General features: G+C 36.2%; 1 protein-coding gene across 1 annotated transcript in view; it reads right to left on the bottom strand.

The window, feature by feature from the left end:
• Positions 1-22,383, bottom strand: part of ST8SIA4 (ST8 alpha-N-acetyl-neuraminide alpha-2,8-sialyltransferase 4) — a 57,761-nt gene that overhangs the window by 21,592 nt on the left and 13,786 nt on the right. Inside the window, exons 3-4 of the mRNA XM_027656875.1 lie at positions 20,913-21,170; positions 8,539-8,832 (exon numbers count right to left, since the gene is read on the bottom strand). Of these exons, the coding sequence (XP_027512676.1) occupies positions 8,539-8,832; positions 20,913-21,170 (552 nt within the window). The remainder of the gene's footprint in view (positions 1-8,538; positions 8,833-20,912; positions 21,171-22,383) is intronic.

Below are 22,383 nucleotides of genomic sequence, written 5' to 3'. Positions count from 1 at the left end.
CAGAATGCAGAGGGACAGAGACTTCAGTTGCAAATGGGACAGAAATGAGTACTGGTGAGAGACTTAAATCTCATACCACCCAAAACACAGACACTAGCATCTAACTCAACCACAGTGTGCCTTCCCAACACAAAAGAAGTAGAATCCAGACCTGTTACCTGAATAATCAGCTATTTTCTTTCAAAACACATTTTGTTTAAAACATCACCAGGTATCCTAGCACTGAGCTAAGCCTCCCACAGGTCTGAAACACAGCAATGCTCACCCTTTTTCTCACTTTTTAATTCTCTGATGCAAACTGAAACAGGCTAACAGGCTTCCCTTAGTCTCTGAAAAGCTTATACACGGCTGATGCAGCAAATAAACACATTCCTTCCCTCACATGGTGGTTTGACAGTGCCCAGATGCTTTCCCATTCCCCACCTCAGTGGGATAGGGAGAGAACAGGAAGGGCAAAACCAAGTAAACTTGAGGATCAAGATAAAGAGATAGACTACCTAGGTGAATGATGGCATGGCATGGTACAGCATTGCCCTTCGGTCAGTTCAGATCAGCTGTGTTCCTTCCCAGATTTTGCCCACTACCAGCCTACTCTCTGGTTTCAGGGAGAGTGAGGGAAGTTTTGAAGCTGTGCAAGTGCCCTTCAGGCACAGCCAAAACCCTAGTGTGTTACTAACACTGTATTACCCACAAACACAAAACACACCACCTTACATTTCGGCACAAGTGTTTGGGAGGAAGGTAGTCATAACCTTGGCATTTGGTAACTCCAGACAAAAAATGCTCAAATGCTACTCAGCGCTTCTGAAACACTTAAGTCTCTCTCTGTATACCAACAAGAACTTGGAGACTTCAAACAAATCCATTAAAGCATTCTTGAAGAAACTCATATGCATTAATAAGAAAGGCTAGAGAAGATTCTAAGCCAAACTGCTCCTCCCTATACTGACACCACTGTAAGGACTGTGCTAGCATATTATTTCACCAAAGCACTATTCATTTTAACAACCCAGTGACTTGAACTGACCAAGGGGAAATGCCAAACCAAACAGCGCATAAACCTACAGCTTTGTTTACTTATTTTCATGTTACCTCAGTAACTAAGCATTTCATGAAATCCACTACCAGCTGGATGCTTAATACAACTAATCCTCATCACAAAAGCTCAGTAAGATCAAAAGTAAAGGCACATATCTTTGAAAACTCTTGGTAAGCATTACAATCAAAACAAAAACCCATAGAATTTGTATTATAGTCTTACCTTAGAAATATCACTTTAAAAACAGGAAGGAAACCTAATAGAATTTTCTCATGTACACATGCACCATCCAGAATCAACAAATCATCTCACACATCAAAAAAACCCCCGAGAAGCTACTCTCGATTCTATTAATACTATCTGGCCAACATGATTCCCTATGGACTCCAGTCCTCTCTGTTATTTGTTCCTCAAAGACAGACTACAAAAACTGTTTCTAGTTTACTTCTCAGTTGCACAGCTACTGATATGTTCAAATAAGAGTTAATAAACATATTTTTATAGTTTTCAGAAACACAGATTTTATGTAAGGGATGATAAATTAAAAAGAAAAAAAATCACCTAAAATTGAAAATTAATAAGTAGCAAAATAGTTTTCATAATAAATACAAATCTGCAAACACATGGTATGAATGTTACTTATTCCCTGAATAGCTGCTAGCAGTCATTAGCATTAAGTACAGTGCTGTTGCTCATAGTAGTTAAACTAAGCAGCAAAACTTGAAAATGGGAAATTTCATGACTATTTTTTTCTTATGACAAATCCTGTTGCTCTCTGCTAGTTGAAACCTCAAATTCAACCTTAGAAGACTTTACTTAGTAGTCTAAAGTATACACATTGCTGATAATAAGGAACAAAACAGTTGCCACAGCAAAAGAGTTGAAAAATCTCTCCTCAAACAAAAACTCACCGAATTTTATTGTTAAAAGGTAAATAAAAATAAGAATGATAAAAGAAAATAAAAATAAGCATAACGGTTCTCTTTCTACTATCATGATTAGGCTTTTCATGGTCTACCTGACAGAATGGACCAGGCAATGAAAAATACAAAAAGCAGTCAGTTTAGTGCACATTCAGTTTCCCCTCGTGTCCTCCTCTACTTCAACTGTATTTGCCTCCATTGAAAATTCACCCCCAAACAGTGAGATATTCTCTTGACAGACCTCGCTAAATCTTTCAGAAACAGAATAACATAGGAAAGCTTGTGCAAAGGAGATAAAAGCTTATCCTGAGAAACTTTGCACGAGATGAAGGGGCACTCTCAGGAGGTGCAGGGGTGGTGCAGCTGCAGGGGTGGTGCAGGGGTAATTAGCTGCTGGGCTGAAAGACCAACCCTGGAGTGTCTCCACTTCAGGAATGGGAGCATCACTTCCTGCTCTCCTCTTAGGACAGAATCCTGGCATTGGAAGAACAACTTCACACAATAGATTAAATTCTTAAAATCCAAACTAAGTGGTATCCGATTTGTTTGCATAACTTACCAAACAAATCCAGCTCTAAGGATATGTTAGGGTACTATAATGTAGAACTTCTATTTTTATAATCCATACATGTAAAAGGATTGTACTCCACTGAAAAGATGGGAAACTAGTGCAAATTTGTTCCTAATATTTTGAATATTTTAATATGTGATGCAACAGGCATGGTCATTTCATATTTAGAATTCTATTTTAATTTAATTGCCATTTTTGTAACCTTTTATTTTTTGAGGTGATTATTTATTCATCCATGTATTGCAAAATGTCTTTTCTTCAGAAATACATTTTAGCAGTAAAGAAAAAAGAAGAGTCTGTTAAGTAAAATCTCTTAGCAGTAAGAAAAGAAACAGAAGTGTTTACAATATAGATTGCTCACAGTAGTTGTTTTCTTAGTACAGAGCCGCTGGAGAACTACTTGATTTCTGCATGTCTGAGTTTCTGAAAGTATTTTCTCTGTAATTCCCAGAGTAAAGGACTCCGGACTCGTGGTAAAGTTGTGCAAAAGGTCACTATATTCAAAGAACAGCTGTTTGCTCTTACTAATTTAGAAAAAAAAGACCCTGCACTGAAAACTGACCATAAATAGGCACAGCATACTCCTTACATAGGCAAAACATGGAGATTTCAGTGGGAGTTCTGCCACGTCTAATGCAGGATAATACTGCTCTTTTACAGGCAGTATCAAGGAGGAAATAAGCGGAGCACAAGCAAATCCCACAGGATGTCCACGCAATTGTTCTGTACCCAAAAGATGATAAAGAATCTTACGTTAAGCAATTTCAGTGATATTGCTAGTGAGTGACTAATAGTTCACGGGATGGTTCCAGTAGGAAAAAAAGCCAAGAAAACATTCTCACACATACAGACGAGCGTGAGAACTTTGTTTTGCGGAGTTAGAAAAGGAAATAGGAGAAAAAATTAGTGTATTGTAAGACTGTATTGCTTGGCAGGGTAAGGAGGTGGTGGTGTTCAGCCCCTTCAGAGGATGCCTTCAGATATTCATTAGCAGATGCAGAAAAAAAAAAAAAGAGCTGTGCAAGCCTCTGGGAGTTAACTCTGACCTCCACCTAATGCACCAACAACATGGTTAGTCTTAGGAACCCTCTTTAATTCCTCCACAGAACCGCAAGGGGGGATCCACAGCAGAACATGTCTGCAGATCCTACTTTTAAGTTTGGTTGTCTGCCACCACTGGAAGTAAACAACATGATCTGGACTCTAATCTCAGCAGGCTCAGTTCCTGTTTGTCTGCTGTTTAATCCATATTCCATCACAGTTCTGCTACTGAGACATGACTCTGTACAGACACTGTCCACACCTCAGAAAGTATCACTTCATTTGAAAAATATTATTACAAATAAACCTAATAAAACAGTTCAGCATTAAATCTCAGGCTCAAGTTGTGTTGTTTGCTCATTATAATCACTTTATAATTAATCTTTTTGGCAGTGACATTAGAGAGCAAGTAAATCCTTTTAATCATTTAAGATTTTAATTTATAGATCCTAGTTCCACCTTGAACTCTGTTACGTATTGATTACCTCAACTATTTTGTCAATAAGTGCACAATTACATTAAAAGTTCTGTAAATTAGAGACACTTTGTGAAAAAATCATGCAACAGCTCCCAAATCACTTCTCAAATCTACTTTTCAAAACTTGTTGATCAAAAAGTGAAAAAGTAAAATAGAGACAAATATTAGCACATGAAGCCACTTGATCTAAATCTAATGAAGAAAAAAATCTGAATCCAATGGCCATTTATTTTATGCTACTGATTAAAAAAGTAGTTATCATGTTAGACTCTGGTTTTAAAACCTAAAATCCTTCTGAGATTTTAGAGGAGTGGCCATGACTTACAGAAGTTTAAGGCATGAAATCTGAAAAAAAGCAGTTTCTTTTTCCAACACCACATTACCTTTTTTTCCGACCCTAAAGTGTACTAATAAAAAAGTTTTAAAAAATTACCTCACAATGCAGTCATTATTCTACTCTCTGATCAACTGCAACTCTGAAATACTACATACTGCTCATAAGGTTTCTTTCATTAAAAGAGAAGGGAAAATATGACTGAAAATTTAAGTACTGTATGTGATTGCAGCAAAACTGTCCATTACTAGATAAAACAAATTCTAAATTATCTATATTAGAAATATAGAATTTGGCCTCAGGTAGATCAGAAGTCTAAGAAACTTCATGTTCTGCCATTAGAAACTGCCTACACTGTATACTTTAAAGAGGAATGATGGAAAAATTTGGCAGTGTAATATACACAGAAAGGAATAGAGACAATACTTTCCAAACCTTGAGGATGTCAGCCTGCACCCTTCAGCATTAAATATTCTTTATTTGTATTTAATATGTCAGGTTGGAATTATGAACTTTACTGATGATTAGATACTAAATGATTTGGCCCACAATACACTATCTTTCCACATTTTAGTAAAATTTTAGATGCATTAAATGAAAGAATTCTTGATATCAATTTAAATTTACTCTGGGAATTTGCGTTTTCAAAAACAAACAAAAAAAAAAGATGACTTTATAATTGTAACTTTTTTAGGATGGTCATCTTCTCTTTTAGGCAGTTTTCATTAGCCAAGTGTTTTATACTTTTAAATTAAGAAGACATAATACATTAAGGTTTCAAATAAAAGCCTCATTTCAACCAGCTGAATTATACCGATATGATACAGCCCTGTGGTGTACCACATCTGCAAGTATATCTGTGGTAAAAAAAAAACAACCTGGGTGTGTAAGTCTTATGAAACAGATTAAAGGCATATTTTAGCCTATTAAACAGAAAAATGCACCTTGTATTCACCTCCATAAGAATATGCTTTTGTGTTGCAGACAGTTCTTCAGTAGATCCTCCTGGTATTATGTCTTTGGCATGGTCTAACAAATATCTTATTGTGCTTAGGTTGTTACTAATCTGTGAGGGTTTCAAGATATAAAAAGCACCATATGACCCACAGTGTCTTTCTTGACTGATTCTCCTATCACTGAAGTCTAATTTAAAGCAGTTTTAGCTATCTTCATGTAAATTATTATGTAATAAAAATATGCACATTCAAAGAGTTAAACCAGAATGATTTGGAATTATCAAGGCAAGAAACTGTAAACTAAAGGAGTGAATACTTACATGTATGGAGGTTAAGAGAAGTTTGGGGATGTTACAAATACTCCAACAGAACAGTGATTGCAAATGGTACTTGTCCACCCCTCTGCTCTAAACTTTTGTGGCATTTGATGAAAATCATAAGCTACATTCAGGCATAAAGATATAACTACCTGAGAACACTCACAATCTACAAAACAAAGGTTGCAGATGCAAGTAATTCTCCTGTGTAAACTAAGACAGTTTAAAAAACCCACTTCCTGTAGTTCACCTTTCCTTATCATGCTTTCGTCAACAAACCAAACTCCATCTCCCTTAGACGCTTAAGAAGTTGCAAGACAGCATGAGCCTTGCAATCTCAGTCTAGCACGTTTTAGGCATCCTGTCAAGGAGACTAGATGCTCTGCACAGGTCTTACTGTGTGTTTTAACACGCAGGTTTTGTGGGTAGATTTCCTGCTTTTGCTCCTCATTTAATTAACAGCAATCTTCACATTCTGTTTATTTTATCCTTTCCACTTTGCAGCATCACAGGCCTCAGCTGGGTCATCACTGTTAACTGCCACAAAGGCTTCAACCTGCAAGTGGAGAGCTTGCAAAGGCACCAAACATACAAACAAATATATCAAATATATATATAAAAAATACACAACAGTTGCTCAGATTGATAAAACAAGGAGTGTTTTGTAAGAATTCCTTATTTCTCCAGAGACTCATACATCATCAAATTGAATTTGAAATAAACATAATCATAATAGATAGAATACAGTATAATGAAGATTTTCCTTAAAACTAAGTATGTAAGTTGTATACAGTTCTAAATGGCAGCAGACTTAGTTTCCATTATTTTCAAACTGAAGTTAGCAGCTGTAACTTGCTTAAACTTTCACAATCTTACAATTCAAAATGGACTGATTTCATAACCAGGGTATGCAGCTTTACATTTAACTTTATTTTCTAAGATATTTTTCTTATTTGTAGAAAATATTAATTTTTATCTCAGGCACACTTTTCTTGAGAACAAGTTTTGCTTACTGGATTCTCATACTACCATAATATTCCATTTGATGTACAAACCTAATAGATCCTAGGGAGATGTAATCCTACACGTAAAGAGATAGTATTCTTCCCCAAGATGTTTTTTACTTTACTGTAATACAAAGCTCATTATAATGGGCTGGTATCTTTAAGACTGCCATGTAAGACATCTAAGGAATATTTGTTTCAAATGTATTACTGCTAACTGTATCACTTCCAAACCAGACTCACCAAGACATACCCGCCTCATCTTTATAAAGTCAAGAGTTAGACCAAAGCTAAATTGGACTTCTTGTTTTGTTTTTATTCAAATTACCAAAAAAGATCACTAACAAAGATATTAGGTTACTTTCTGAAAGAACAAAAATGGGAATGCAAGTTGATTAAACAACAAGGTTTGAAGTGGAGAGTCTAACATTTAGAGCACAGATTCAACAACTGGACAAATTTCTGCAGTCATATCAGATGACTGCTAAGTATAATGTAAAGTACAGCATTGTCTAATTCAATTCTGATGGCAGAGCTTTCGTTGCCTCTTTCAGAGAGACAATGCAGGTGCTAATTCTTTTTTTAAGACAAAGCCCCCTAAGGGACCTACAAGTTGGCCAATTTAAAGACTGCACATTCTGAATTACCACCCACATTTGACATTTTCTCCCAGATTTAGCAGATGGAAATTAGAGCAGCTGTTTGTAAACTGGAAGCAACTTTATTTATTCAGATTTATACACACACACACACAAACCGTTACACCTACTCAAGTGCTATGGGCATGTTGAATATGTGAAAAGTCAACACAATCAAGGCCTATAAAATAGCTAAAGTGTAATTCTGTAACAAAACTGAGGAACTTGGTAAAAAATTAAAGGATTTCCAAATGATTTTCAAATTTTTCCAGTGCCAGAAGTGCATCACATGGGGAATGCAGCAGTTTATCTATTTGAGACATGGCAAAAGGAGAAAAGCATATTCAAAGTCCTAATATCCTGAAGGACAACTTTTTTTAAGCTCTATTCTCATACTAGATTGAGGTAACATTTTAAACATCCCTTCTAAACTTATCTCAGACAGTACAGTTCAAGGAACTCAAGCTGAATACTACCATATTGTCATAATTTGCTGCACAAATGTATTGCACCACCATCTTCTTCTGAATCTTTTTCAGGCACAGGCATATATTCTTACTTGTAGTGACAAAGACATTGGAGCCTTCATCTGACAGTCTTGTTTAATTCTGGGGTTAAAAAAAATAAATCTCTGCAACAAAGCATGGATGCGGTTTTTTTTTTTTTTTAACAAGTGGTTACATTAATGTTTTCAGTGATTCTGATCAATGTTTTTGAATTGCCCAAGCATCTGGCCAAATTCAAAAGGAGAAAGATTGCTACAAATCCTAGATGTTGTATGAAGGAGCTCATTATTTTCAGATCTGCCAGAGTTCATTATTTATATGGTTGCTACCTTACCCCCCCATGCTACTTAGATGGTATTTTTTATCTCCATAGTCTTGACCCACAGAAGACACGTTGCACTTTCACTGTATGCTGATTTGATAACTCACAGATATTCTTTAAATTCAGACTATTTTTTAAATTAGCTTATCACTGTAACAATGATACATTTTTACACATAAAGTGCAATTAAGAGTTATTGTGCTAATGCATTTCAGTTGTTTGCATTAGAGCAGGCTAAATGAGTGGATGACATTTATTACTGAACAAACTTATCATAAGTGCAATCCATTACATCAATAAGGGAAATATCATATTCCTTTTAACACTGACCTTTTTTTTCTGCCTGCTAGGAATTCTAGTTATGAGTTTCATTGCGCTAAGGACAAACCAGTCTTTTCCATACACTTACCCTCTGACAGCATGAATAAGTCTCAGTGATGGATAGGCAGTTCGCACTTTCAATTTATTCTTAAGGATTAATGCATTAACCCACTCCACATGCTTCTCTCCGCCTTTGACCATGAAAGCTGGGATCCAAAGGACACTGTCATTCAGCATGGATAGTCTATGGACAAATTTTTCTCTGTCACTCTCATTCCGAAAGCCTCCAAATGCTCTTTGTACAACTGATGGGTTCATGGTAATAAAATCAGATTTAGTTCCCACATCGGCAGCAAACTCCACCACAGGAGCTAGATTGCACCTGAAGAGGAAGAAATTAATGGAAAAATGAAAATAAATATGAAACATTAACTCAGAAAAACGTGTGCATGAAGGGAAAGCTGAAAATGAACATGCAAGTCCAATTCAATTTAATGTGAGAAAAAAATACCAGAAATAATAGATGTGATAACAGATAGCATTTTACTCAGCTTGGACACTCATCAGACAAATTTTTAAAGACATCAGGTGTACATAATGCTGTGAGTAAAAAAAACCCTCTTTGTACATTAGAAAACCATGTCATCATGCTCTAGAATGCATCGGCAGCTGAAGCAGCATTTGTGAATAAGGATACACTTTCTTTAAACCTATTACCCCTCATTAATGTTCACTTGGCATGATGTTACCAAGAGTTCACACAAAGAAAGCCACAGTAGCCAAATAAGGTATAACTTATACAGGATTAGTCAATGCATTTTTCTTTTTTTTTTTTTTTTACAATGTAGTATTTAAACATTATTTACAAACTAACATTACCACATGTTTAAATGAGTTTTTGGTACTTTGTTTTTTGGTATTATCATTACAGTTGATTGGATGTTTTGAAATTTAGTATTTTTATTTGACTTAGAACTGCAATTTTTGGGAAAATGTATCAAATTTTCAAATTTTCCTTCATATCTCATTTTTAAACCTTGTTTAATTTTTCAGTACCTTTGTGGGTTTTTTAGGGCCTTTGTTCAGCAGATTTTTACCTCAGTTATATAAATACATATATATGTAATCATAGGTGACAAACACACCTGAACGCAGGTGACAAAATATGATTCAGAAATCATTTGTGATTTCAGTGCCCAGCATTATCTGACTGAAACAAATTGCCTCCACAACATCCTCAATGAATTAGCCTGTAGCTGGTTTGCCCCAAATATGTATCTTGATACCACAGTATTTTCATAATTTAACAGACTGCTCTGTTAAGGTAAAGGACACTAAGAAGCAATGCCAGAAGTAGCTCCTTCAAAACATTTGCACATTACTATATTCCTAATATAAATAGTACTCCATTAGTTCTTCAATTTCTATTTTTTTTTGTGCAGTAAACTTTTTACTTAAGCTTATCCACCAGCTGCTTCTAACAGCCAGATGTCCAATGACATACAAAAATAAGTCAGCATTGCTTAACACCAATTGATGATCTAGTCCTGACTGATACTATGAATTACTCAGAATATAATTTTCATTCTGGAATTATCAGCTAAAGAAGTGGTCCTATCTTCTTCAGAAAGAAATATTCTGTAAAGCCTGTATATTCCTAAGAGATAAAGAAGTACAGCTTTCTGATAATGTGGGCAGATGTAGGCTTTCTTAGGAAATGGATTTACATTCTTCATTATCTTCATACATCTATTCCATAAACAATCTGCATGCATTTCAGGCTGCTAAGAGAAATAAACGGTAGGTAGGGCACAAAAAAACCTTCCACTGAATTCAATACTGGCTTTGAAAATTGTTTCTGAAAAGCTTAATGCATGAACCTGTAACCTGTAATTATTAAAAGTCTGTTAAAATCTAAAAATAATGCTAAAAAATTCAAACCAAGTACTTAAAATCAACCAAACAAATTCATTGAATTACTGCTGCTCTTGAAAATACCTCTTTTAAGGCCAGACTGCACAACATAATGAAGGATTCTTGCAAAGCAGGGTTTTTTTGGTAGTCACATATACGCACATGATGACATCTATTACTTAAAAATGTAAGACAGATATTGACACTGCAATTCCTGCTCCCTCTAAGAAGCAGACCATGTATGTAACAACACCACATCATTTAAAAAGCTGTACACCATATCACAGTGTGCACACATAACATAGGTCTTATGGTTCTAATTTGATTTTACGCCTTTTGACAGCTCTTTTCTGAGCTGCCAACAACATCAGTGCCTAAACCTCAACAGCATAGTTTTAAACCAGCTTATAAATGTAATTTCACCTAAATCCTGGAAAAAAATCATCATACGTATACTAAATACAAAGTCTCCTACTTTGCATGTCATTAACTGCTACATCAGTTATATACTTAGATACTGTATTTTAGAAAGGTATAGAGCCGTAAGCAGTTCAAATACTTAGCATACTGTATATTCACATTTTTCAAGTGTAACTTCAGAAAATAATGAGCAATCCAAATGCACTCAGTAACTGTGGAGTTACAGTGTTTTACCACTCTCATTGTAAAATTTCTTCCTTAAATCTAGTCTGAATTTATCCTCATTCAGTTTAAAACCACTGCATCTTGTCTTATTGCAACAGACCTTGCTAAGAAGTTTATCCCTGTGTTTCTTACGTGCTTCAAGGTTCATAAAACCAGCTATGTGTATTTGTATATGCCCTGAATATACCTAAATAGCTTTTACCTGTTTTGAAGCTTTTACTGAAACTCTAAGGCATCTTTATGCTATGCCTCGGTTTCATGCTGTTGTTGGAATTTTTAAGTTTATTTTGTGAGCAAATGTCAATGATCTCTCATCAATTCCCATGATTCTTTCAAGAAAACTCTGCATTCAGACACACACATAAACACACACTAATTTTCTTTATAGTGAAATTAAGAAGCCTATTAATTGAACAACTTCTAAATAGTAATTGTAATACCCTTACCTTGTTGTAATCTTTAATTCTAGCTAATTTGCCATAAGGTGCAGAATGCCAAATATTTTCACAGCAGAGATGAGGAGGTGACAGGGATGCTACACCAAAAGCTTTACCATTATGTGCCTAGGGATTTACACACCATAAATGAAACCATATTTTTGGGGGGTTTATTTCAGGAAGAATAAATAGAGGATTGTAATTTACTGAATTTCCCCTGCCTCACATGCCACATTATTGATACCTTGAAACTATATGCCTGCTTAAAATTTGATTCCAAACCACAAACTTCCTGCTACATACCATCAAATGCCATTCCTTCTAAAAACTCCAATGTTGTCTTCATGTTAATGTGCAAGTAAGCAGGCCGCAGGTGGAAGGTGAGCAAGATAAACTTGCTGTGAGGTTACTGACACCGAGAATATGAGAACAGATTGTAATTAACAGTCACACATAGCACTGAAGATTGACTTAACAATTAAGCAAATAACTGTAAATTTGAGCACTGACAAAATACCACATTAGAAAAAGGTTTGTAAACCTCTTTCTCCTGAGACCAAGCTATTGACTGTTTCCAGAGAAAATGACAAAATGTGTTTTGCCCCAGCAAAAATAATTTTATTAAACAATGGTTTTCATGAGTTCCTTTGTCATTTTTTTCCCATAAGAGAATCACTTTAAGTATGTTATTTGAAACAAAAATCTTATGGCTATTTTTTTCCTATATAATTGTGCTTAATCAGAAGCTCTACTACTTCATCCTTCCCTTGCATTAAACTAGCAAATAACTGGAGTTATTGTTTGCTCCCTTACTACTTCTAACTGTTTATCTAAAGCAGAAGTGTTCAGAAACTGGTGTCATGAGACAAAGATTTACACATTTGGGAGAGGAGGTTAGAAAAAAACCTAAGTGGGAAACATTCATAACTGGCAATTGGTAGTATCTTAGGCAATAATATGCAAGGTGCCTCAAATTAGTGCCGCAGTCCCTGTTCTCCCCATGACATCAGACCAGACCATAGCTAAAATCTCAGCACACACATTTAAACAGGTTATTTAGTCTAAACTTAGTATTAGGTATCAATTATATGATTTAGGTAATTGATAAGTTTACAGGGGCACCTAACTTACACAGTATTTGTGTATAACCGTGACAGTGAAAGACGCGTATATATATATATATATATATATATATATATATATATATGTCATGGTTTGAGATAGCCCCAAAATCCAATTCCCTAGCTCCATACCCCCCTCCCACATCTCAACCCAATGTGAGATGGGTTCTTCCAGACAAAACACACCAGACTCAAAGTGGGGGAAAGGGAATATATTACAATGACTGTACAAATAAATACTATAACACATTATACACACGATCACAACTATCTCTACCATGACATATAGTATTTACAATAGATCAGATCTCTTCTCCCCTCCAAATAAAAGTCCAGGAGGGAAAGAAGGACAGATCCCTTCCAGTCCCAAAGCAGGAGTCTCTTCTAAGGCAGCAGGTCTCCTCATCTCATGTATGCAGCAGCTATGGCTGGCTTTCTGCCAGCACTCACGAGGGAAGTATCCAAGTTCCTCTCAGCCCCTTGACGCAGGCAAAGGGGTCTTCCGTGGGCTGCGTTCACCCCAGACAAAGGTCGCTATCACCATGGTCATATCACGAGCACAGGGGGCTTCGTGACGGTCTGGTATCTCCAGGAGATTCAAGCTCCTTGCAGTGCCTCTGTGCCCTGCCTCAGGCTGCCACCTTGGCAGCAGTGCGAGGGGGGAGCCAAGGTCACCCCCTCTGCATTCCTCTCCGTCCCGGTCCAGCTTCCCAGGACGCTCTGAGCTTCTCAGCTCTTCTCTGCAGTGCATGTTGCACTTCAAGGCTCTTTCAAGTAAGAGTCCACCATCTTCCTCCTTTCCAGGAGGTCTCAAATGAGTTTGGGGGGTCTGGTATCAGTTCTTACCCCCAGAACTCCGTAGCTCTGCTGCTAGCTTCTGCTGCTTCTCTGGTTCAGGTCTTATCAGTTGGCTTTTAGCCATAACCTCTGGATGCTGCTGCCACTTCTGCTCTGTCTCTGCTCACCCGCAATGGAAAACATCTCCCAGCTTAACTACAGACACATAGTCCAGCTTAACACTGTTCCAAGTCTCTGTAGCCCCCAACTGGGGCTGGGGGGAGGCCCAGAGGCCCCGAGGGGCTCAGAGCCCCTTCCTCGTGGCTCTACAACATGGCCACCTCACCTACCAACCCAAAACTACAACTCTTCTCTTCCGGTCAGCTTGTGGTATGTTTACATTTCTGCAGGAGCACCCATTGGACAGAACTTCAAAACTTCCAGGGGTTTCCATTCCTTGGGGGTTACCACTTTTCTTAGCCTCTGGGGAAAACAAGATTCAAACCACTACTATATATATATATATAATATGTTCATAGTAAAAATGCAGGGGCTCCTACAAGCGAGCTTTCAGTGCAATAGCAGGAAGATTTGCAACAGGAAGATGCACTGCAATATTATCACTAAAAAGAGCTCTGGGACAAAACGGAAAAACTAGATAATGTCTGAAATATCACGGGGTATTTTGGACACATGTAGAACAACTGCGATGCTAAGATACACAGATCAAAAAGTCTCAGTGATTGAAAACCCTCTTCTTCCACAACCATCTGTTGCATATATTAGTTACACTGGGGTATTTTCAGAAAAAGTGTAGGGGAAAAAAACCAACCTGCCAATGGTTGGAGTTGTATGCCATGAGAAAAGACTGAAGAATGGAGTAAGCACTCCTATACCACACTTACATCAAACTAATCAGCCCTAGGTTTGCTGTGACATCTTTATGGCCCAAGCACATTCATAATACACACAATCTTTTAGAGAGCAGAGCCTAAGAAGAAAATAATGAAAACATAGTCACAAAAATAAACTCAAATGAAAAGTCAGTTATTGCACAGAGATTCAATTCAACTTGCTTTGTCACTAATAAACATACAGATCACGTATATGAATGCCAATGTCCAATACATAGTATTCATAGACCATAGGTTGTTCTTTCCAAGTTAATTTTAAATAAAAGCCATGAAAACTTCCTTGAGTAAAAGTGACTACCATTTCCATTTGACCTGACATTGAGAACTGAAATAATATTCTACATACAGTAACAATGCAAAAATTGGCCATGAATCTGTACACTTCTTATTCCTCTAACAATTGGTACACTTGAGGATTACAAGTTGAAATAAACACTTAGAAACCACATTGAAAGGCTGCAAAAAAGTGCTTTAAAACAATTCATTGCTTCATTAATATCCTCTTTTTGTAGAACAAAGCCAAAAATATCAGTCACACAATATTAACCACATACAGTCTGAGAAGTCAAAATATGAAAAGCCAAAATATATTGCTGGCAGACATATTAAACCTCCCTGAAACATAAGGCATTACCTAGACTACTGTCAATAATATATAGTCTCTACTCAGCCTACATGCAAGAAGCACATTGCCCTAATTCCTGTGTGTATGCAGCTCATCTTCTAACATGGCTCTTCAAATAAAGGTGAGCAGCAGTGCTGTGATCACTTTCACACACACCCAAAAAAGGGAGCTTTACAAGAAGAGCCATGCATCAACTTCCTATATCCCCTGAAAAATCTAATAATAAAATGTATGGTTCTCACATGTTCTGCATACTTGTTTGGCTACTGAAAAGGCTGAAGTTGCTTCAAATTAACCACAGGGATCTGGATTAGCAGAGAATCCCCTAACATATTCCACTTCATCCCAGTCCTTATCCATGGCACAGCAGAGTATGTCTCGTGAGAGCTGCAAGCCTAGAGGCTCAGGTACAGCATTATAGATTCTATTCACATACAGCAATCATGGCTGCTTTTTATGATGTGCCATGTAAAATATAATATTATTGACCTGATATCCCCTTTTACAACAGAAGTCCACAAGAATACTGAATTTATGTTTGATTTCACTTCAGTATGAAGATGTTTTTTGTAACATCACCTGCTACTAAACTCCATTAATTCTTATTGTCCAGACTAGAACCTATACTGGTAACATGAAATTCTTTCTTCCTAGCATCTTCTTTAACACCAGTGACTGAAAGGCAAGTTATCATCAACTGACATAGCATAGTGAACTGCCAGAGAAAGCCTAAGTGGTATTTTAGAAATAGTGGCAAAACACATTATTGACTGTGTGTCTTTGCTGCAACATTACACACGAATTAGAGTTTTACTGTTCTTCCCAACAGCATTCCTTTGACAGTAAAATAAAGCAAGGAATTTCTATCATTGAAAGTTTGTTCATATATATTAAAAAAAAAAGAAACCACAAAAACTACAGCAGTGAAATACTGAGAATGATATTTTAATGCAAGAAAAACTAAGAAATGGAACTTAGTAGTATCCTGAATGCCTGCATCTTTGCCTTTTTATGTGAAAATACTTTACATATTATCTATAAAGAGGATATTCTATAAGGTAATTATCAAGATGCTGTAAAAGTGTTGTAATTCTGATAAAGAAAATTTTAGAAAAAAATCGCAATATTGAGAGGACAGAAAGGGTTGAAAAACTTTTATTACTCTTGCAATAAATTCAGAAAAAATTATAATTTTCATTGTTTTGGAGAAGCACTTTGAGTTCTTAGTACGGAATGTAGAAAGAAGCAGTAGTTTGAATATTCCAAAATGGAGAACAGCAAAAAAGGCAACATCTAGGCTAAAATTGTTCTGAACGTTGTCACCTCTCAAAACAGTCAATGCACAAAAAAAGGAAAAGTTTTCCTGAGTTTGCAGCTGTTCAGAAAACTACTAAATTAAAAGCTCTGTATTATCAACAGCAGGAGTAAGCAACTTTAAAATAATTTTATCTTTTTATAGATAAATTATTATATTATAAAAAGATTCAGGCTAATCCCGTGTGCCCTACATTTGGATGCTACATTTAAGCAGACTCTTTGGAATCCTTGATCATTTGTATATGGGTGTACAGAAGTCACTTTTACTGATATTTCCTGAGCCTTCTAGACTTCTGTCCTTTAATATCCTCCATAGGAATTAACTTCCTCTAAAAAAAAAAAAAAAAGAGTGGCCACAAAAATTCAGGCCTTTTCGGAGGCTCCCCTGACTTGGAGACCACTCATATCTAATTGAGCAATTGGCACTGAAGATCTACACTGCTGCTCCCCTTTCTCAGATACCCAAATAACCGCACAAGAGCATTGGAAGATAACGGCTTTGTTCTTCTTTCATTTCAATGTAGCGTAACAATTTTTGGGAAGAGACAGAAGGCAAAAAATAGAGCTGCCACATCTGAGATCTGAAAAAGGTCTAATGGGCTAGTCATGATGTATTCGTATGTTATTTTTAAGGGAAGACTCATGTTTTAAAACATGTCTTTTAAATTGGCAACTTTGCTTTCTACAGATCTGCTGTCTCCAAGCATTCAGATCTACTCAGCACAGTGGCTATCGTCCAAGTAAGGGGTACTAAAAAACATTTGGACATAAAAGCTGATACAAATTTAAAAAAAAAAGTTCCAGAATATAAGTAAATTAATATTCTAAATATCTTTATTCTGCCAAATGTATGATTACTTTTTTCCTATCAGCTGAATGAACAACATAGATTAAAGAAGCTACTACTAATCTCTTCTTAGTAATTTAAATTGCTCTCCTGAAATAAGCAACCACAACTCCATGGTATGGTTAGGTCTGTCCTTCTTCCTCACCATAAATGCTGTCTTCTGCTCATACCACATATCATGCTTCTGCATATCACAATTGTCCACAAAAATCAATACACTATAGAAAGAGTCAAAACAGACTATCCTCCTCTGTGCAAAACAAGACATTTATTAAAGGACATATTCTTCCTTTTTAAAAGAAAAAAAAAAGACTACAAGTTTTTCCACGTCAACTTCACTAACTTCACTAACCACAAGAATTGTCAAGTTAAAAAATGGAAGTCAAACTACTTGGGAAAAATAAAGAGCTGCATTTGCACAGTAAAATTTTATCACCACTGATGGCAAAAATATTCTATTTGATTCCTAAATGCTGATACAAGTTAGCAGGAGAAAACTCCAGTGAAAAAAGAAGAGTTGTAACACATAAACTAGGCACTTCAATTCAAAGAACAAAGCAATTAATATCCTCTCATGGTTGCTCCTTGTCAGAGCAGCCCTAAACTATTCAAACAGCTTCACTCAACAGGCCTGTTCTCCACATAGTCCAACTAAAATGAAAGGGACTTTTCCAGACATGGTGTCACCACAGGAAAATACACAATATTACCTACTAGGTCTTGGTTTGTTTGTCTGGTTGGTTTTAACCAAATATATCCAAAATTAAATTGGCCTCTGCTTTTGAATACTTTTCATGAGGAATGTTGAATTATATTAATTAAAAAAAAATTAAAAAAATATTTATTCTCATCTTTGACATTGCTTGAATTCTGAACCCCCGGCTGAACTAAATTCTTTTTGATAGTGATTAGCTGCCAGGAGTAATTCCAAGTTATTACTTGGAAAGGTTTAGCATTGTTACTTTATACTTACCTTAAAACACAGTTACATTTTCCAGGAAGTTCAATGTAGCTACTGCATTTCAAAACATACCACTTTCTATAACAAGTTCATCTGCTCTGTAAGATGCAACAGCTAATTCAGCTCTGGCATGAGAATTTCAGGACAATGAGGGAACAAGATGTACTTATTCATCTTCCCAGAGATTTAGGAATGCTTGAGACCCTCTCTGGGTCTCAAAATGCAGGATGCTTTAGCTCACTGCAAGAGTAGTATAGGCACACAGTTCAACAGTTACTTAAAAGGATATAAAAGCATGAGAGGTAAAAAGGAAAAGAGTATGGGAAACAGGAAGTAGTTTATAGTTGCCACACTTCAGGATTTTTTTAATAGCAAAGAATCTCCTTGTTTTGCATTTTAATTAGATCGAATGCATTTTCTACTGTCAAAATAGGGATGACTTCACTAAACTTGTGTAACTTCTGTGTATTTGTTTGTTATTATTAACACCTTCATGTTACCTCTGTAATCTATTGAGTTTATTGTACTGCAAATACTGTTGGATATCTGCTGTGTCCTCTTCACTTTCACAGACCTTCACTATCAGTTTGACCATTAAATTAATGGTATTGTTTGTGTTAGCTCTAACATCAGAACTGCTGTTCTAAGAAACAACTCAAAGACACAATTTTCCTTCAAATTTCAAAAAACCCCCTACAGAATACTATGAAAATGACTGGATAATACATTTACCAAAACAGTATGACACACTGTCACAGCACATAAGCATAATGCACTTGGCATCAGAAGATTCTACAAAAATGTTGTTCACCAGCCTACACAGATGGATGTATACAGTAACTCCTTTTCAGAACAGCACCGGGCAGCAAATAGAATAAGTGCATTTCACTTCTAAAGAGACAAGCTGAAAGTAAAAGTATTAACAGAGTGTCATGGTATGTTTTAATACCAGAATCCTAACAGCAACAGAGATGAGTACTTATGAAGTACATCAGAACATCATAATTACACCCATGATTACATATTGCTTTGCATATAACTTTCTCTAAATGGAAGATGAGGAATGTGGGAAACTAATTCTGAAGAATGCTTTTTTTTCTTTAACTTGAACTACAAACAAATTATTGCTATTTAAACAGATGTTATGCACATATGCATGCATGGAGACTTACATAAATAAATATCATATAGTTTAACTTATGAGATATATGATTTCAAAAACATATTAACTTTGATTTGCAAATGAAAAGAAAATAAAATAACTGTGTTAAAATTCCCTACAGGGAGCAGGGCCAAGCATGCTATTCCCAGAACCTTAGAGATTATTAACCATGATATTGTCAGACTAACTAATTGTTATTTCAATCACTTTACTAGTCATATACCATGTAAGAGATGTTTCATGGACAGGCTGCTCAAAGCCCCATTCAACCTGACCTTTAACTCTTCCAGGGATGGGGCATCCACAGTTTCTTTGGGCAGCCTATGCCGGTTTCTCACAGCCTCACAGAATACCCACATGTTTCTCCAGTCTAACTGATTAGCAACAGTAACCTCCTACTGTTCCTATTAAGCTTCACCAAATATTTAGGAATATTATCATTCTTCCACATAGCTTGAATAAGTTAAAACCTATCACATATCATCACCTAGTTTCATGGCTAGTTAAAACATCGGGAAGACCAGGCAGACAACTTCAAAGAAATTCAGCACATGATTTAAATAAAAGTATGTACCCTGCCTTCTGAAACAAAATTTTCATCTAGAAAATCTAGTATCTAAATTTTTCTGTAGTCCTATTAAATTAATCATATTTAATCTCAGAGAGAGTACAAAAGCATGCCACAGGCTAAATGTGGTTTAAAAATGTGGTAATTATTTTTGGATTCCTTCTGCAGTAAGGATGCTAATTTGAATACCTAGTGGTACAAGTAAAACAAATAAGGAAAATGAAAGAACAATGTGTTATTGCTTCAGTTGCAGCTTGCTGGTACACCTTTCAAATGAAATACAAGTCTCACATATATTCTGCTTGATTTATGTACTAAAAACCTGTAATTTTTCTTTTTCCATGTCCTTTTGATATTTTTTTGCCACCATCTTTCTTTAAGGTGAGAAAAGAAAAAGCAAATAACTTAAAATGACAACTATTTCTATATTGTTTTCTGTTACTACCCTCCTGTTTTCTGCCCTTTCACCCTCCTCAAACCAAACCAACTGCAACTTTTCCTTCAAAAGCAGAAGACCTATCTCCTGCTCAACATTCTCTATATAATGCCAAGCTGTCAAATGAGGTCAGTTTTCCCCTTTGATACATGAAATCCAAAGGTATTCTACTGTGCATGTTTGAAGTATGAATAAAAAGTGATACATATCAACATTTTTGTCCAAACTGCAGAAATGTGTTATTAGAGCAATGTGAAGGAATATAGATGGGTGACTTCCAACTACCTTAATAGCAGCCTGGTTCAGCATCACTACATCACATCAAAATTTTACTCCATGTTGCACATAAGTAATAAAGTAATTTACAAAAGGCCATCTGTATTGACTAAGAGCTAAGAAAGGGTATTTTTTGGGAGAGAAAACATTTTGCATTTATTCTACCAAGGCGTCTGTAAGAATATTTATTTTGTCTGGAATAAGAACAGCAAAAAGCAAAAATAAGCAGCACAAGCTTCTCTCTTTGGCCCTTGTTTTATTTTCACTGTAAAAATAACCTTGTCAATAAAACGGGCATGTATTTAAACATGAGGAATCACACAGTGATGAGTATTGTTTCACATTAATTTCAGATAATGCCTGCAGTATACACCTGTGATTAAAACATTTCTCCTAGCTTTTCTCCAAGAAACATCTTAGCCAAGAAACGTATTTCATCTTCAACAGCAGATGAAAACTTACCTTATTACAAAGTCATGGCTATCAATCTCTTTTCCACAGCCACTCTTCAGAAGGATACCAGAATTCCCAACAACTGCACATGTTTTAAATCGGCGATTCTTCATCGGGGAAACTTCAGGGAGAAGGCTGTGCAAATCCTGAGAAATGTTTAGGGTGCGACGCCTGTCCAGTACATAATGAATTACATCTCCTGGCTTGAAGCTGGTTTTGACCACTGAGACATCTCTTTCAGCATCCAAGAATTGAAGAATGTTCTTTCTGCGTTGACAGAAAAATGCACAGATAAAACCCAACGCTCCCTGCTTGAACTGAGTTTATCTAAACAGCAATACAGACTGTACAAGGCATACGACATAAAGCAGAGGGAAGGCAGTGTCAGTCATACTAAGGTCATTTCCCATGCTCTAGGATGGAGTTAGAGAAAAGCTGTTAGGAGGGAGTTCGGATCATGGTTACAATATAACACACAAATACTACAGAAATAGAGCTTAATGACTTCTACAGACAAAGGCACAGAGAGACCAAGGGAAGATAACTTTGGAAATTAGAAGGCATACGGTTTTTGACTATCTTTACAAAATTCTGGAATAAACACATTTTTAAGAAGGACTGTGGCGTTTGTTTTCACAGAAACACAGTTGAATATATGAAGTACTTATGATTTAAAAGATATTATCTCTTAGAAATCAGCTTGGTTCAGAAATGGTTGTGTCTCTTATGGATTCTTATTTCACCATAAGAGGAGCATACTCAGTTTAGCATAAATTTCCTCCTAATTAACTGAAGTTCAGCTAAAGTTATCCTAATTAACTTGAAATGAGAACACCCACAGTCTTTTGTATCAATTTAAACAAAAATTAAACTAAAATTTAAACTGCAAATTAAACTACTGCCGCTCAGCGTCTAGTCAAGCTGTTAGATGAACTCAAAACCACTTACAAACTCTTCATCACTTTGAACCATTTACTGTGCTTCTCTGCAACTAATTGTTTCAGCTGTTAGAAAGGTTCAGACAAATGTGACGAAAACATGTTGTTTTAATAAGCTACCATGGATCAAGTGAACTATGGCAATTAAACAGTTACATACTACCAGCCTACAGCAAGTAACAGGTGAAGAATGGTTGCTTTTACGTCAGCTGAAGAAGTCAAGTCATGGTAACTGTACCTCCTTATGGGGCTAGTGTATCGGGACGCTCTGCCTAAGTGCGGGTAAAACAGCTCATACTTGACTCTAATTGCAAAAGTTATCAGTAGTGGATGGAGAAGGGTGGATGACCCTACTTTTGGTTTTGAAGAATGCTGAGACTGCTCTGACTTGTCAAATCTAAAGTTAAACATTTTGGGGATGTGAAGAATAATCTTTCCTGACAGAAACTGGCACTGGTGAGGATGCAGCAGACAAAGCCACTGATAAAGGAACGAACAAGCTGATAACTCACCTAAAGCTGCTGAGTTGACACACCTGACCT

The sequence above is a fragment of the Corapipo altera genome, unplaced genomic scaffold, assembly GCF_003945725.1.
Source record: "Corapipo altera isolate COAL_440 unplaced genomic scaffold, ASM394572v1 61281, whole genome shotgun sequence".
Taxonomy (NCBI): Eukaryota; Metazoa; Chordata; class Aves; order Passeriformes; family Pipridae; genus Corapipo; species Corapipo altera.
This window is presented reverse-complemented; position numbering and strand designations above follow the sequence as displayed.